The sequence below is a fragment of the Gopherus evgoodei genome, chromosome 1 (assembly GCF_007399415.2).
Source record: "Gopherus evgoodei ecotype Sinaloan lineage chromosome 1, rGopEvg1_v1.p, whole genome shotgun sequence".
In the NCBI taxonomy this organism is placed as follows: domain Eukaryota; kingdom Metazoa; phylum Chordata; order Testudines; family Testudinidae; genus Gopherus; species Gopherus evgoodei.
In genome coordinates this window covers 65,733,192-65,750,897 of record NC_044322.1, presented here as the reverse complement: position 1 = coordinate 65,750,897, position 17,706 = coordinate 65,733,192, and the positions used below count along the sequence as shown (strand labels likewise).

At 39.3% G+C, this 17,706-nt stretch overlaps 1 protein-coding gene across 1 annotated transcript in view; it reads left to right on the top strand.

Annotated features, from left to right (window-relative positions):
• Window positions 1-17,706, top strand: part of DIAPH3 (diaphanous related formin 3) — a 553,931-nt gene that overhangs the window by 258,670 nt on the left and 277,555 nt on the right. Inside the window, exons 18-19 of the mRNA XM_030566194.1 lie at window positions 3,609-3,704; window positions 8,954-9,048. Of these exons, the coding sequence (XP_030422054.1) occupies window positions 3,609-3,704; window positions 8,954-9,048 (191 nt within the window). The remainder of the gene's footprint in view (window positions 1-3,608; window positions 3,705-8,953; window positions 9,049-17,706) is intronic.

Genomic DNA, 17,706 nt, shown 5'->3' with positions numbered 1-17,706 from the left:
CAATTATTAGTGTGACTTTTTATGCCCCTGCCATTAAACAGTGTTTTAAAATTATTTATTACTTCTATTATGGCAGCGCACAGAATCTCCACCTAGGATTGTGGACCCATTTTGCTAGGTGACGTATAAATACACAAATAAAGAGCTTACAGTCTAGACAGAAAAAAATGGGAACGGGGGCAAGGAGAGAATGGAACTCACCGATTGATAGATTTTGAGGCCAGAAGGGAAATCGTATAATCTGACTTCTTGCTTGTATATTACAGGCCATTACATTTCAACCATTTACTCCTGTATTGAGCCCAATAGCTTGTTTTGCTAAATCAAACCATCTAGAAAGGCATCCAGTCTTGTTTTGAAAGACTTCTAGGGATGGAGAATTCATCACTCCCATCGTAGTTTGTTCTTCTGACAGATCACTGACTTTGCTAAAAATGTGCACCTTATTTTTAACTTGAATTTGTATTTTTTCTGTTTCTAGCCACAGGGTCTTGCATCTGTCTGCATTAAAATACATTGTTTAAATGGGCCCAACTCACCAAATGATTCAGATTGACATGTATTGTTGCCCTGTCATTTATTTTTGTCTTCTAAAAAATGTATTAACCATTATTTGTACTGATTGATAAAACATTGAATAGTGTTGTGCTTAGAACCAATCTCTGTGGAACCTCATTAAAGCCCATCCCCATTTGATAATGTGTCCACTGACGACTACTTTTTGAGATGTCATCCTAACTTGCAACTTTGGTGCAAGTGACAAATGGCAAACATCGTGTTTACATTTTAATTATTTGTGGTGTTAATGTTATTGTCAGGAAAGACCTGTTTGTGGATCCGTGGTTAAGGCTGAGTTGAGTTTCCTCCTTAAAGCAGAGATTCAATTACTTCATTGTCTATGAAGAATACAACATATCCCCTTCAAAGTACAGCACGTTTTCTTTTTTGTGTATGAAGTAATTTTCTAAGAATTAACAATAAAACTGGTTTATTAATTTGAAATAGAATTAAAATGTGAGTTCAAGAAACTTAGTACCCAGCGTCAGACATGGTTTTTTTGTTTCAAATTATTTTTAATACAATAATACAAATACTTCAAGCTTCCAGTATAGTTAAACTCTCAGAAATATTTCAGATGGGATACAGTTGGAAACTCATTTTTGAAGGATTAATGTCAATTTTTAATTCACTTTTAACTGTTAGTTTTGAAAATACATAGTGTGAAAAAGAGGAGTTATCAATGATTCACTTTCAAACTGGGAGGTCTCTCCTGTGTCTGATTCTATTAAACATTTTCAATAATATTTTGAATAAGAGTGATGATTGTGCTTATAAAAATTCTGAATGACACCAAGGTAGGTGGGGTTGCAAGGACATTGGAGGATGGGATTAGAATTCTAAAAGGACCTTGATAAATTTAAGAATTGGTTTGAAATCAACATTATGAAATTCAGTGAAAATATGTGAAGTATTTTACTCAAGACTCGAAGGCTAAATCTGCAAAAACAAAATGGAGACTAACTGACTAGGCAACAATGTGATGCTGTTTAAAAAAAAAAGGGTAATATCATTCTGGGGTTTATTAGCAGGAGTGTTGTATATGAGGTGGTATTGTCCCCCTTTTTGCAGCACTGGTGAGGCCTCAGTATGAGTGTCATGTTCGGTTTTGGGCATGACACTTTAAGAAAGATGTGGACAAACTGGAGAGAATCTAGAGGAGAGGAACAAAAATAATGATAGCTTTAGAAAACCTATTATGTGAACAAAGATTAAAACACTGGGCATGTTTAGTCTTGAGAAAAGACTAGGTGGAGTGGAATCTAATAAGTCTTTCAATATGTTAAGGGCTGTCATAAAGCGGACTAAGATCCATAGGTGCTGACACTGGGCTGGAGCACTGTCATGGGGTGGGACTCACCCCTGTGGCGCCTCCTGCTGGTCATCTAGGAGATTAGCGTTTCTAGCCTCTGGAGCGCCCTCTGCAGGCCAGTGTCCTGCTTGCTGCTGGGTCGGAGTCCCTCTTGATCCTGATGCCTCTTTCAGGCCAGGGTGCTGCCCCTTGGCAGTATCCCCACAGATCTGGGTCTCCCTTCCCCAGGGAACCCCCATCCTTTATCCCCACCTTGCCTCAGACTATGGCTACTGCCAGTCTTGATCTAGCCCTTGTTCACTGGGGCAGACTGCAGTGTAAATGTCACTCATCACCAGCAAGGCGGGTTTGGACCTGCTGTCTCTTCCAATCCTTGGGCTGCTCTTCTGCACCCCCAGTACCCTTTCCGGCCTTTAACAAGGCCTGCAGCCTGGGGAATTTCCAGGCTGGAGCTCCCCCAGCCTTGCTCCACTTTAGGTACTCTTTCTCAGCTCCACAGCAGCCCTTCTCCCTCAGCAAGCTAAAGAGAGACTCTCTGAGCTCTTGGCCCACTGCCCTCTTATAAGGCCCAGTTGTGCCCTGATTGGGGCTATTTCCCCAACAGCAGCCCTCCTGCAACCTCAGCCCTCTCCCAGGGCTGATGTCAAGTCCTTCAGGGCAGGAGCAGGTGACCCCCCTGCTACAAGCATCCACAGGAAAAAAAAATAGTGGGTGGTTAGCACCCATCTCCCTCCCTTTCTCTCAATGCTTCCTGTCCACCATTGCCTCCCCCGATCAACTGTTCCTCCATCTCCATAGCACCTCTCGCCCACCACGAACAGCTGTTCCAGGGCATGCAGGAGGCGCTGGAAGGAGTGGGGGAGGAGCGGGGATGGGGTGCTCTTGCAGAAGGGGCGGGAAGAGGTAGGACGGGAGAGAAGTGGGCGCAGGAAGAGGCAGGGGCTTGAGGGAAGGGGTCGGGTGGGACCTGGGGTGGAGCACGGGGTTGATCATCCTGGGGCTCAGAGGAAACTGGCGCCTGTGCTGTGATCAATTGTTCTTCATGTCCACTCAAGGTAGGACAAGAAGTGATCGACTTAATCTGAGATGTCTGATTTTGAAGGAGGAAAGGGAAATAATTAAAACATATCAACCTGATTTTTAAATATTTTTTTCATAAAATCAGTTGATACTTATTAATAATTTTACTTTGACTAAACACATACTCTGTTCACAGTAGCACTTACATTTTGTTCCCCATTGATGTATTTGTATAATTTGGAAAAATGTCTTATGTCCTTAATTTTGAATTGCAATTTTTAACATTTTGTATGTTCAGTATGTTTAGAATTGTTAAAACCTTTGCTTGAAAATTGACTTTCAAGTTCATTCTTTTCCAGTGCACCATATGACCAAGCTGACCACAATCATATTCATGTTGCATGTTCTGAAATCCTGGGGTCAACTAACGCTTGACATTGTTTTATAAAATTCTAGGTTCTGTATTTTCAAAAAAAAAAAACCTTTTTGTAAAAAAAGCTAATATATTGAAAAGGCTGCTGTCTTCCTTTTTCATACTGAAGAAAACACAAGAGTAATAATTACAAAACAAACTATAATTGTTAGTTCATTCCCCAGTTGCAACTTCTTTTTCATAGTGATTTGTCTTCAGTCTGACTTGGAGAGCTTTTTCCACTAAGGAATTTTGTTCCCTACATTTGATACTGTGAATAAATGTTTGTTTTCTTTACTTTGACAGTAAAAAAGGAAGAGGATGATTTTGAAGAGAAGAAATCTATTAAGAAACGAATCAAAGAACTAAAAGTCTTAGACCCGAAGATTGCACAGAATCTCTGTAAGCAGATGCTAGTTTGATGACAACCAAAGCAATTGCCATAGTTAATTTTTGTGAAACTGTCTTTTGCTTTTAAAATTATTTGTGTACAACTACTCTGAGGGTCTTGTTTTGATATTTTATTCAAGTGATGATTTTTTTAATAATTAGTCTAAAATTCAAGCTAATTTCAGTTAATACATTTTAAATGTGTGTTCATTTAGAATAATAAAAATCATCCATGCTCAAGCTTTGGGCACCATCAGTTATTTAAAATTGGAAAACCAAAAAGGTATTTCGGTTAGCTCTCCCTGCAGTCTGTCTCAATAGTCAACAAATTCAGACTACTCCAGGTAAGGGATGGGAGAGTAATCCAAAATGCAGGCCCCCTGATGAAGTATGTCCTGCCAGTTTCCTTCTTTTGGTTATATCAAGGGAGGGGGATCTAACATTAATACAGTTATTGCAGCTGTCACAACGCAGTGTGAGGTGGAAGAGTGTGTGTGTGTGTGGTATGTCTGTATCTTCATGTTATATTTGTGTAAAGCTTATAATTAGGACTAATGGGACTACATTTTTAGAAAAGCAGCCTAGGCTGAATACCAAGGAAACAGTCTCAGGAGATGGCTCAGGAGTAGCTTTGTAAAGTGGAAGACATGTCACTTAAAATATCTAAGCTGCACTAGATAAAATATTAGAAAATAAATGGTAAAGAACAAATTGTCAGTGGGAAGAAACCAAGTTTAATTTTCTAATTTACTTGGCTCTGTGGTGCGAATAAACGATATAGGGCCCATCTTTTTGCTCAGACATTCCCTTAACAAAGAGAGCCTTTGAATGGCTGGTAATATTTTCTTCATAATCCTTATCCAGCAATCAGCTTTTACAAACTTGATATGTTTGACAGAATGTTGTCCTAATATGAACTCAATAAAATTAATTATAGTCAGTGTTATGAGGCTGACCTAGTATAAGAACCTGTTTTTAATGTGTTTCCCTTTTCAAAACTTGAGGAGTTGGGATGAATTTTCCATGTTGAGTGTCTGCCTCAGGCAAAATTTTGGAAAGCTTCAGCCCAAATTTTCTGTGGTCTACCAGCTTTGAATCATAGGTATGTATACTAGGGCTATCAAACAATTAGAAAAAAAAGTGATTAATCAGTTTTAATTGCAGTTAAACAATAATAGAATACCAATTCAAATTTATTAAATATTTTTGGATGTTCTACATTTTGTAATATATTGATTTCAGTTATAACACAGAATACAAAGTGTGCAGTGCTCAATTTATATTATTTTTTATTACAAATATTTGCACTGTAAAAGAGAGAGTATTTTTCAGTTCATTTCATACAAAGTACTATAATGCAATCTCTTTATTGTGAAAGTGCCACTTACAAATTTATAATTATTATTTTTACACAACTGCATTCAAAAATTAAACAAGGTAAAAGTTTAGAATCTACAAATTGAAGCATGAAGGGGCATATGACTATTTAGCATATTTGGCACCTTGCAACACTGGCTACAACAGTGCCACGTGAATGCCTGTTTTCACTTTCAAGTGACATTGTAAATAAAAAGCGATCAACATTCTCCTGTAAATTCAAACAAACTTGTTTGTCTCAGCGATTGGCTGAGCAAGAAGTAAGATTGAGTAGACTTTTATGAGGTGAATTGAAAAATATAATTTTCTGTTTCTTTTTTACAGTGCAAATATTTGTAATAATATAGCTAGTACTGCATACTTTGTATTCTGAGTTGTAATCAAAATCAATATATTTGAAAATATAGAAAAACATTCAAAATATAATAAATTTAAATTAGTATTCTATTAGTGTTTAACAGTGCTATTAAAAGTGCAATTAATCATGACTATTTTTAACATAATTAATTTGTTGTTAATCATGTTAATTAACTGTGATTAATTGACAGCTCTAATTTATAGCAGTGAAAGTATTCTGCCCCAAATTACTTGGTTTAATAACAAATTGGAGCTAGAATTTCTGATGGCTGTGACATGCAAGAGGGAGACATGGGCACGGAATCATAGAAATGTAGAGCTGTAAGGGATCTCTAGAGGTCATTTACTCTACCTCTCTGTGCTGAGGCGGTACCAAATGCACCTAAACTACCCCTGAGAGAGTTAGTCCGGTAGTTACATGTCCTTATAGTTAAGTGGTTATTTTTTTATATTTTTTTTAATATTTAACCCTTACTGCATATTAAGCCACTTACTACTCGTCCTACCTCTAGTGGACATGAACAATTAATCACGGTCCTCTTTTTAAACATATTTGAAGACTGTTATCAGGTCCCCTACAGTCATCTTTTTCTCAAGATTAATCATGCTCTTTTTTTTTTTAACCTTGCCTCACAGGTCAGGTTTCCTAAATCTTTTACCATTTTTTATTGCTGTCCTGTGAACTCTCTTGAGTTTGTTCAAATCTTTCCTGTTTGGCACGCACAGTTGGACACAGGAGTCTAGCTGAGACCTCACTAGTGCCAAGAAGAGTGCAGCAGTTATCTCCTATGTCTTGTGTACAACACTCCTGTTAATACACTGTAGAATATTAGCCTTTTCCACAACTGTGTCACATGATTCACTTATATTCAATTTGTGATTCACTGTAACTCCGAGATCCTTTTCAGTCGTAGTGTCTCCCAGCCAGTTATACCTACTTCACATTTGTCCATTCGATTTTTCTTTCCTAAGTGTAGTGCTTGCACATGTCTTTACTGAATTTTGGCTCATGGATTTCAGAGCAGTTCTCTAACTGTCACGGTTGTTTTAAATTCCAATCCTGTCCTCCAAAGTGCTTGCAACCTTTTTCAGCTTTGTGTCATCTGCCAATTTGATAAGTATACTCTTCATCATCCAAATCTTTAATGAGAATACTGAATAGTACCAGAAACAGGATAGAAACAGAAAACCATTGATAGCTACTCTTTGAGTATGGTTTTTCGACCAATTGTGCACCCTCCTTATAGTAATTTCATTTAGACAACATTTCTTTTGTTTGCTTATGGGAATGATTTTTGTAGGAGTGTGTCAAAAGCCTTACTGAAATGAAGATATATCCTGTCAAGTATTTCCCTCCCACCCATCCACTGGTGAGTAACCCTGTCAAATAAGGAAATTAGACTGTCTTGAGATTATTTGTTCTTGACAAATATTGGCTGCTATTTATCACTCTATTTTCTTCTAGGTGCTTACAAACTGATTTGTTAAATCATTTTTACTAGTGTTTTTCTTGGTATCAAAGTGAGGTTGACTGGTTTATAATTCTCTGAATTCTCTTTGTTTCCTTTTTTAAAGATAGGTACCATATTTACTCTTCTCTGGTCCTCTGGGACCTGATCTCTATCCTCCATGATCTTTCTTAGATAGTTGCTAACACTTCCAAGACTAGTTCAACTAGTTTATTAAGTATGCTCAGGTGGATTTCATCAGGCCTGCCTACTGAATACATCTAATTTATCTGAATATTCTTTGTTGCTATTCCCTTTTCGGACTTGTGTTCCTTCCTCCACGTTTTTAATATTAGTTGTGTTAAGCATACCCAGAAAGATGATGTTAGCAATTGTATGGGGCAAAGTGGACTTGGATAAGGCTGGAAAAAGACTAATTTTCTCCTCCCCTTGTACCCTCTCACTGGGTGATGTCTTCCACTTACATGATTTCAACTACTATCTCTATGGTGACAACTCCTAAATCTTCTCCACTAGGTGTCTTCCTTCATCCAAACCTGCATTTCAGTCTGCCTTTTTTATATCTCCTGTGTGCTCCATCAAGAGTTTAAATTTAATATGGCCAAAACATGAGCACCTATTCTTTTAATCTCTGCAGCCTTTTATATGTCCCCATTTTCTGTTAATTTTCTCAGTGTCACCATCCTTCCCATTACTCAGGCCGTAACTTGAGGGCCAACCTTTATTCCTCCTCTTCCTCCTCCTTACATCCATTTTGTATCAAAATATTACCTCTTCCTTCTGCACAGTATTTTTAAAATGCAACCTTTTTTCTGACCAGATAGCAAAACTCTCATCTGAGCTGTCAGTTTCCAAAACTCATTTCCCCAACCAGCCCACAGAAAACAGTTGCAAAGGTGTAATTTCTGGCCACCTCAACTACCTCTTAGAGTAACATCACTGTCTCCCAACAACAAGCTTAAACTGTGTTCTTGCCTTTAAGATGCACCCACCTCTCTCCTTATCTGAGTAATAGCATAATCTTACCATTTGTGGTCTATTACCTCTTACCCTTTCTCCTGTTTTGATAGCCTTTTCTTGCATAATATCTCCGACTACATTGTAAGATATTCAGGTATCAGAGGGGTAGCCGTGTTAGTCTGGATCTGTAAAAGCAGCAAGGAGTCCCGTGGCACCTTATAGACTAACAGATGTTTTGGAGCATGAGCTTTCGTGGGTGAATACCCACTTCGTCAGATTTGCAAACGGATGGACATCATACCAAATGGACTAAAAGTAAAAAATCCATGGCATCTGACGAAGTGGGTATTCACCCACGAAAACTCATGCTCCAAAACGTCTGTTAGTCTATAAGGTGCCACAGGACTCCTTGCTGCTTTTTAAGATATTCAGGGCACAGATCTATTGTCTTATTTTAATGGTGAGGCCTAGTATTCCATCTGGTGCTGTAAAATAATGATGATAATCACTAGAATAGATGAGGAAGGTTGAAGAGAAGATGTGGAATTAGGAGGGGTCCATGAGAAATTGCTTATTAAATACTTTGTATCAAGAAAATGTTGGACAGTTGTTATAGTACAGCAAACAAAAGCCTTATTAAAAGATTGTGATTGTTTTGCAATTTGCAGTGGTCTAAAGATAGTGCGTGTTTACTTGCGCACTCAAAAAAAAAAAAATGGGGGAGAGGCGGGAGAGAGAGAGAGCTGAGATTCCTGTACAGTAAAGGAGAATCGTAAAAATGGTCACCCAAGTACAAATAATATTGTAAATGATGAGTGACTCTCCTAGAGCAAGGACTCTTTTTGTCTCACTTGCTATGTTACTGCGGCATCTGTTGATATAGTAATTCATCTGCCAGAGGACTGGAAGAGCCAGACTAAAAATTATGAAAGCTGCAAAATCTGCATAAAAAGTTTTATCTCTTATCCATATTATCATATGCTATGTTTGGGTGGCCTGTAGAATTCTACAATCTATTTAGTGTTTATTTTGTAAGTAGAGTGAAAGATCAGATTCTTACTCCATCTCCATTCATTATGTATTATGTTTTCATTCTAGCAATTTTCCTTGGTTCTTTCCGAGTGCCTTATGAGGAAATCAAAATGATGATATTGGAAGTAGATGAAACACAGCTGGCAGAGACCATGATTCAGGTATGTAAATTGACAGGCTGTTTAAATACCAATATTTCAGTGTAAGCGTCTCATTAAACAGAAACCTGTTACTGACAAAAACTCTTAACACAAATTATTCAGCTGGAAAATCATTGCTGCATAATTAGTCTCTTAGCATTTCTAGTAAGCAAACAAAACTCAATCTTTTTTTTACGTTTGCAGAATAGATAAATCTTATCTAAACACTTGAATTTATATTCTGCTTTAGTATTTGTTTCCTTATTACCAGCATCCGGAATGCAATTCTACTTTATGTATGACTTCAGACAGATAAACCAGTATTTAATAACTGTTTGTTTCTACCATACCTGCAAAATGTTTTTTTGCGGAACACTCTGTATTACCTTCACCTGTATGGCACAAAGCTGTCACATTGTTCCTGTTCATGAACTAGGCAGAAAAAGATTTTTCTTTTCAATTAGCGCTGACATGATCTGGGATCCTTCCTTGAGAAATTCCAGAAGCCGCCTATCTGTGAATACTTCCCTGGAGTGTAATTGTACAGCACTTCACATTCCACAGCATTTTATTCAAAGCAGAAAATCAATACAGTTGTATTTGGGTACAAAAGAATCTGATTCTTAATATTACTTCTATTCAAAATATTATTTAAAGAGTGATAAGTTAAAGAATCTTAACTACACTCAGTGGAACATAATCAACTGATTATGCTACAAATACTCTATAGTTCTGCATGACCTAGGTTGAAAAAATATCATAATTGCATGTTACAGACAGTGTTTTGGGATGTACTATATAATACATAAGTATACAACACTGAATGCTGTAATTTTGCATACCATGTATTGTTCCTTGAATTATTGTATCAAAACCCTTATTCAAGGAATAGTATTCAGTTGAACAAGAAGAGTTCCTTGTTCATTCATATTGTAAAGTTTCAAAAAAGTGTTCAAAAACCATGTGATTAAAGAAAAATGTTTGGAGTTTTCTTGAACCACATGGATCCAAAACAATTAAAGTAGTTGTATGTGTTTCCTTGGGCACTTGTTTTATTGCTAGTTATTGATGTGTGTTTGGTAATGTGACTGCCTTCCTTGGTTTCTGTTTTTTTCTTTTAAAGTTTGCTGTGTGGTAAGTCAGAATATCTCAGGATCTAGAAGTTTTTATAATAAGCTGTCAAACGTCTAAAATATTAACATATTTAAAGTGTGTTAGAATTTATTTGAAAATTTAAAATATTGATAGATTCACAAATGTGGTCTTCTAGTCTGACCCCCTGTGTAACGTTGGCCATAGGACTTCCCTGTATTAATTCCTGCTTTAAGTCCAGTAGTTGTGCTTGAACTAGAGTACATGTTTTAGGGGAGGAAAAAAATCCCATCTTGATTTAAAGGTTTACTATGGTGGAGAATCCAGCACAACCCTTTACAAGTTGTTGCAGTGATTAATTATCCTTACTGTTAAAAATGCGTGCCTTATTTAGGGTCTGAATTTGTCTAGCTTCAACTTCCACCCTTTGGTTCTTGTCATATCTTTATTTGCTAGAGTGAAGAGCCCTCTATTATCAAATTTATGTTCACCATGTAGGTACTTACTACTTACCATGTAGGTACCCACTGCCTCCTCCATGCCAGAGTCCCTCACTGTGGAGAGGAAAGTCTCCAGCAGCAGGGAGGCATCAGGCAGTGGGACACTACATTGTTTAAAAGCAGTGTAGATGGCGAGGCATTCCATGGCGAATAGATACATACCTAGGTATATGCTCACAAGGTTCAGGAATGTCTTTATTCATCTAAGCAGTGCTTCACCATCTACGCTATTTATACCTGTGCTAGACGGAGGAGGGGCTAACCATGTATGTGCTGTACCCCAAAAGGACTGCACAGTGTAGACATACTGATATATTGTGAATAAGTATTTCATCATCATATAATAGGACTATATCATCTGGTTTTTCTTCCAAACACAGAACAGAAATACTTATTTAAACATGTCTGACTTCTCTGTGTCATGAATAACAATTCTGCTATTGAAAAATCTCCATGTTGTTGTCCTTAACATTCCTGGCCAGAGATTTCTTCTTAGGTCCTTTTGCTTCCTTTAACAATTTTCTATACTTAGCTTCTGATTTATATTGATTGTTATCAGGTTTCACTTTTTTCCATTTGGTGTGTGAGTGTGCATGGCTGTGTCGATCTCTGTCGATCTCTCTCTCTCTTTCTCTCTCTCTTATTTTAAATATAACAAATATACCAAAATACCTGATTAATCATAATACACAAAGTAATTACAGGATTAGAATAAAGGGAGGGGAAGTGACATACTTATCTTCAGGATCTTCATTTATCATAGACCTTTAAAATGTCAGCCTAAATTGCTTTGATTTTTTTTTTTCAGGCATTCCCCTTCTGCTGAATGCTAGTTATTTGTTAGCTGTGAGGTCAGCCATATGACTGAGCCAGGAATCAATGTTTGGTGGGGATCAACTTTTCCATTTTTGCAGGTTTAACTTTTTGGCAAGGAAAGCTAGATATTTAAACCACGCCACCTTGTTACCAGCTAAACTCCAGGTATCAGGAGTATATCCAAAAATGAAACTTGAGGAGGGCTCCGACATATCAGATATCAAATTGGTCTTTTGACTCACTTCATACCAGAAATTCTTGATTCAGGGCACTCTCCAAACTAATGTAGCACCAAGTAAGTAACATTTCCAACAGCAGTCAGCATTTATGAAGCCCATTGCTATTAGTTTATATAGTGACCAGTATGTTGGGGGGGGGGGGAAGTCTTTTGTTGAATAAGTCAGAGTCTCAGATCTTATAGATGCTTTAAAGAAAAAAATAAAAGATTGTTTTTATAGCTGCTTTTACATCCAGTGTAAATGAGGCTGATTTTAAAATCCGTATAGTCTTCTTTCTTGACTATGTAATTTTCGCTTTTTGGGGAAACTAGTATAATGTTCTTAAACAGTTCCCAATTATCATTCTCATTATTCTATTTAAATTCTTTCTCCCAGCTGATTTGGCTCAATTGTTTTCAGCTTTATCCTTCAGTAAAAATGTAGTATCTAAAATGTATACCATATACCAGCATTTATTGTAACTACTATGGTTGGGGGTCTGCCGTTTCTCCTGAGGATGGGAGTGAGTCTGATAACTAAGTAAGGATTGAGAGACCTATCTTACAGTTATTCTCTTCAGAAGTGGTGTGGGTTTTTTTTTTTTTAAGGATGTCATTTCCTTGTCATTGTGTGTTCCTTCTCCTGTCCTAAGACACTGAATTAACAGACAACACTATGATACCTCATACTGGCAGCAAGAGGGCAGAGTTGTAAACATAAATCTCACCTTCACAGGTTGGTGAATCTGGCACTGGCAGTCTTTCCTCTTGGCTTCTCTTCACTGGAAGAAACCTTATTATTCCTGTGTTAATTCGGACCTCTAAAGTTGTTGTTGTTCTCCTTCCACCCTTTTTCCTGCCTGTTCCTCAGCTCTATGTGGTTACCAATATGAATCTCTTGGGTTGGGGCTGTGCATCCAGGTAATTTGTCAACCCAGGTCTTGACCCATGGAAGAATGAGTGTGGAATGTCGGGCTCCATCTCACTCTTCTAATTTGGGAGCCTCAGGTCCTGAACATCCTTCTCTTTGTCTGCAGTGACAATCAAACAGTGGTGGCTTCTGACATCTGTAAGGAGGTACTGGCACTGCTCCCCTCCTTTCAGGGGTATGCTTTTAGGCATTTGGCTAGAACTTGCCTTCTAGCAATAGTGTTGGAGTGCTGTGAAAACATGCTTTTAGACTGGCTCAGTCAGAAACTGTTAAGGGAGAATACAGCCCCAGTTCTTTCATTTTTGAGGCCATTGCCAGAGTGTCAGGCATGTTATTTTCTTAATGATATCCACCAAGTGTCCTTATTTTATTTTCAGACCCCCTACCCCCTCCAAGCCCTCACATTCCTTTGCAGTGCTTTTTATGGAGTTGAAATGGGAAAGTGAGATGTTTCTTCCACTGCTACTGACAGTGGTGAAAAGGTCAGACAGGATAAAACTGTTTTTCCTAGCTCTATAGTAACTCCACTGCTGCTGATTTTGAGATCTGACAGGCGTAGAAGTGAACTCTCCTGCGAACGCTTCCCAAGATGCTAGACCTGCTCTCTGAAAGCCATGTGCTTTGCCATCAGCTCATCTCAGGGTAGCTGCATGACCTTCGAAGGAAGTCTTTCTTAAAGGGAGGTTTCTTGGCTGAGGTGACAGAACAGCAACAGAAAGCTTGTTGTTGCCTCTCTCATTTATTCTGATCTGGAGGATCTCTATGGCCTGATGTGACATCAGACCATTATTGCTGTCCTGTTTACTTCTGGGTGTCTTAGATTTTCTTCCGTTAGTATTCAAAAAGGGACTCAGACTAGTGATTCATCAAGAGATTCCTCAGTGGGACTTGATCTACATCCTGCAGGTTCTAATGCAAGGCCCAGTTGAGCCCCTCATGCAGATTTCTTTTCTTTAGGACAGCCATTAGTGTTCCAGCGATTTCAGACAGAAGAGTAAGTTGAACTTCTTTACGTAGTCTCTCTGACTTTTTGTCAGTTGTTTCCAGAAAAAGTGTGTGTGTGTGGGGGGGGGTTTCAGCTTTCCTTGGAATTTGTTCCCAAGGAGAGTATCTAGTTCCACCTGAACAAACCTACATCTCTTCCTCTCTTAGTCCTGGCATCTCTCTCCCCACCATCCTGAGGTCCAGAGATAGCATTTATTGAATGTTGTGTGTTCTCCGCTACCTTTTTTCTTGTTCCTTCTTGACTTTAGAAAGTCAAAGCAACTGTTTGTCTATTTTGAGGGTTGAAAGAGGGGCAAGACTGCAGATAAAATCACTATAATGGAACCTCAAAGGTATGAAAACCAGACTTATGGACTGACCAGTCAGTTGGACACCACATGAAACTGGAAATAAGCAATCAGGCAGTAGCAGGGATTTAAAAAAAAAAAAAAAAGCTAATACGGTACTGTGCTTGTATTGCATCTTAAAGGTGGCCACATCTGGGCTGCCTGTCCCTACTCCCACCCATGAGGCAGCCACTTACTGATAGGCGGTGAAGACACTGTTCAGAGTTACTAACAACCTCCATTCCTGAGGTGTCTGTAAGGCTGAGGTTCTCCTGTATTGCTGGATGCTGGTGTGAGGTTGTGCTCTCACAATGTGTAATGAGGCTATGGCCTTGTTCCCAACTTGCAAGATGCCATGTAATGGAAGAGTTTTCTGCTTCATGGGCAGTGAATGCTGAGCCTTCATTTCCAAGGTGTGTAAGGTGGCAACGTGGCTGTCTCTTCAATATATGTATGTCTTTATCTCTGCTTCCCAGGATGCCTTCTTTGGCTGCAGGTTTCTGCTATTGACACAGTAAGGTAGCTCTGCTTCCTAGGTTTACTGCTTGATACATGCACTGTGTCTCTCTTAATACCCTGTTAGAGGATAGGAGAAGATAGACATACAAAAAGGGAAAATTACTTAGCTGTTTGTCATAGTCTCCTCTTTTTCTTATCCTATCTTCCACTCTCCTTCCCAGCGGGTGATGTGCTCTGCCTGTTTATTATTACCATTGTGTTTCTTGTTTTTCTCTGCTGTCTGCCATTTATCCATTGTCACAGGAGGGGAGAAGAGGAGGCTATGAGAAATAGAGCTACAGTAAATAATTTCTGTTTTAAAATCTGTCTCAAAAAACAGTAATGTGCTCCTACTCAAATAACCCAGTCTTGCACATAACTGACTCCTGCCAATAAATAACAGAAACAAAGCTGTCCCCGCTGACTCCCCCTCAACCATCCATCATAATGAGATATAAACTCTGAAAGCATATTTTGAACTATTTAAAAATTAACATTGTTTTTCCTGTGTTCCCCCTCTCCCTCTGAAAAGGGGAGGGAGAATAAAGAGAAGAAATATAATTTAACCTTTAAAATGAAACTAAGTCATCCCTCGAGTGTTAAGGTTCTTAGACTTGTGTTGTCTTGCAAAGTTGGTTACATTTAACTGCTGAACTAGTAAATGAAAATACTTTTCATGGACAGTGTAGGCAAATTAGAGATCCTTAACATTTGCATTTGTCTTTCCTGTTGTGACAGGATATCCAGGTCTAGGATCTCAGAGAGCGAGCGAGCTTTATTTATTTATTAACTTATCTGGCAGCTAGGCCAGGTGAGTCTCATTAGTGAAGGCTTCAAAGGATAAAAGGTGGTGTCTAAGGTAATGTAGGTGGCATAGGATTAGACAGGGGAGAGTTTTATTATTTTCTTTTATTTGTAGGCTCTTCTATAGTGATGATCATAGTAATTTTTGAGAACCTCACAAACATCTGTTGGGGAAAATCTCCAGAAACAGCTGGCTCAGGAGGAAGTTGAGGCTAAGATTTGTTTATTTTTTTCTTAAGAATAAAGAAGTACGGTCCATGTAAGGTGTGAGTTTTGGATGCTAAACTTGTCTGTCTGTATTAGACTATATTGAGAGATGATGGGGACTCACTTCATTCACATCTGATACTAACAGTGGAATTTCTGGTCATACCGCAAAAAGGAGAAAAATAGAGGAAGTTCTGAAATGGTTGGCTGTTCAGCAGCAGCAGCAGCTAAACCAGGATGCACCACAACAGGAAGAAACTCAACAAGCATAGATTGAATTTTTGAAGATGAACCAGACTGTCATCCTGTCCAAGAGAGGCAAGAGCTTCAGTAGGAGCTGATTCGGGGGTCACTAGCCCAAGTTGTGCTGACCAGCTGCTAGTAAGCCCAACGCTTTTCTTGCCCAGCCTGACTAGAAGATGCCCAAAGGTGTTTGTACAGTCACTTTCAAGCAGATCAGCACATTATCTCAGTGTAGGATGAATCCAGTGCCACATATTTGACCCATTTTCTGATGGGAGAGGTACAGACTTTGTACTGGATATATACTCTGGTGCAGAGTACTATACTGTGGAGGCTAATTTATTGAATTGATTGGTGTTTCCATGGGTTTCCAAATGGGCTGTATTCCATGGGAATGTGGCCAGGTGCCTTCCCTGGTGCGTAAGAGGCCAGCAATTAATTTTCTCAAGCCCAAGAACTGTGTGTTAAGGAAAATAACAGTTGTATTTATATTGGAGCGGTGCTTGGTTATTTTGCAAACTTGGATGTGCTTACAATAGCTGTCAGAGTCTGTGAAACCATGTGTTCTTGTTCGAGTAGTGTCCCTACAGGTGCACCACTGTAGGTGCATTTGCGTCCCTTCGCTACTGATGAGAGAACTTCGGTAGTGATGTCCGTTCAGACCACACGTGTGGTGTCCCCTCCTCTTGATCTGCTACGAAGCTAACCAGTGCTACATGGGTGAACCCCACTCAGTTCCTTCTCAAGTGCCCCTGGCTAGAAACAGAGCTAATAGCAGTTCGTTCATCAGATTGTTATTTCTCTTTGAGAACTTCAATTGTTAGTTAATCTCTTTCTTATTGGTAGAAGTTTCTTTATTTTCTCTTTCTTTTAAATCAAACAAACAAACAAAAAAAACCCCACAACCCTAAACCATTCCCCCTCCCTGTTTTCATCCCCTCCTCCCCCGGGTCTGTCTGCCACAGCACAGGGTCTTCCTGATTCACCAGGCTTTAAGAAGTGCCTCTCATTTAAGGAGGCCATCCCTGTAGTGGATAAATATTAACACTGCATCTGTTTCATCAGGGAAAGCCACATTTCCTAAAAGTGTGGTCTCTGCCAACAACTCAAGTCCAGATGTTGGAAGGACTGAGAACTGGAAATAAAACTCCTCCTTATGGAAGTAGCTCTTCAGCTGTCCCTGGACCTGAGCCAGGAGTCACCCAAATGGCACGAGTCTTCCCCACATCCTTTGCGATCTAAGGAGTATGGGTCAAAGAAAACAGCCATGGAACCCTCATGTGAGGCTTCAAAATAGAGAGCCGTGAGTCCCCGGAGTGATCCTTGAACTAGCTGAAAAAGATCACCAGCACATTTTGTATCATCAATACGATAACAGTCTAAACTTGATATCTATAGCTCACGAGGGTATGAAGTGGCAGGTACCACTGATGCACCCAAGGATCTGATGGGCATAGGCACTGAAGCAATGGTACCGACAGATAAGGCAAGGAAAAAGACCGAATCACCCCCAAGAAGAGGCTGCCATACCAGCACTACCATTGGCACCATCCACAGCAAGCCATCCTGCCTCGGAGTGCTTGGTTTGGCCCAGATCACCAATCCATTCAGTGCTGTTGATCCACCAACAACCACCGTCTGCCCTGAGTATGTCAGTACCACAAGGCATTCTAAAGATCTCATGGTTTCTGACATACTCAAGTCTCCCTTGCTCACTACCAGGGCTTCAGTACCAAGTTTACTTCAGATGCAGGAATCTCTGCCGCTACTATGTCATGCACCTCCATTCTCCAGTGGTGAATCAGATAACCAAGAGGAGGAGATCTACCATCACTCCTCCCATGTTCCTTATAGTGCCCCAACCAACCTGGGCCCTCTCAGTCATATCCTCCATCTGCTCCTCAACGACTCTACTAGTATGGTCAGCTGTGGGCACCACCAATAGGACCCTTTCCACTATCCCAGCGGCTCTACTGGGATGCCTGGGCAGTGTATAGACTCTGTGTCTCCTGAGCATCTGGTGTGGCCTACCATGAGCCT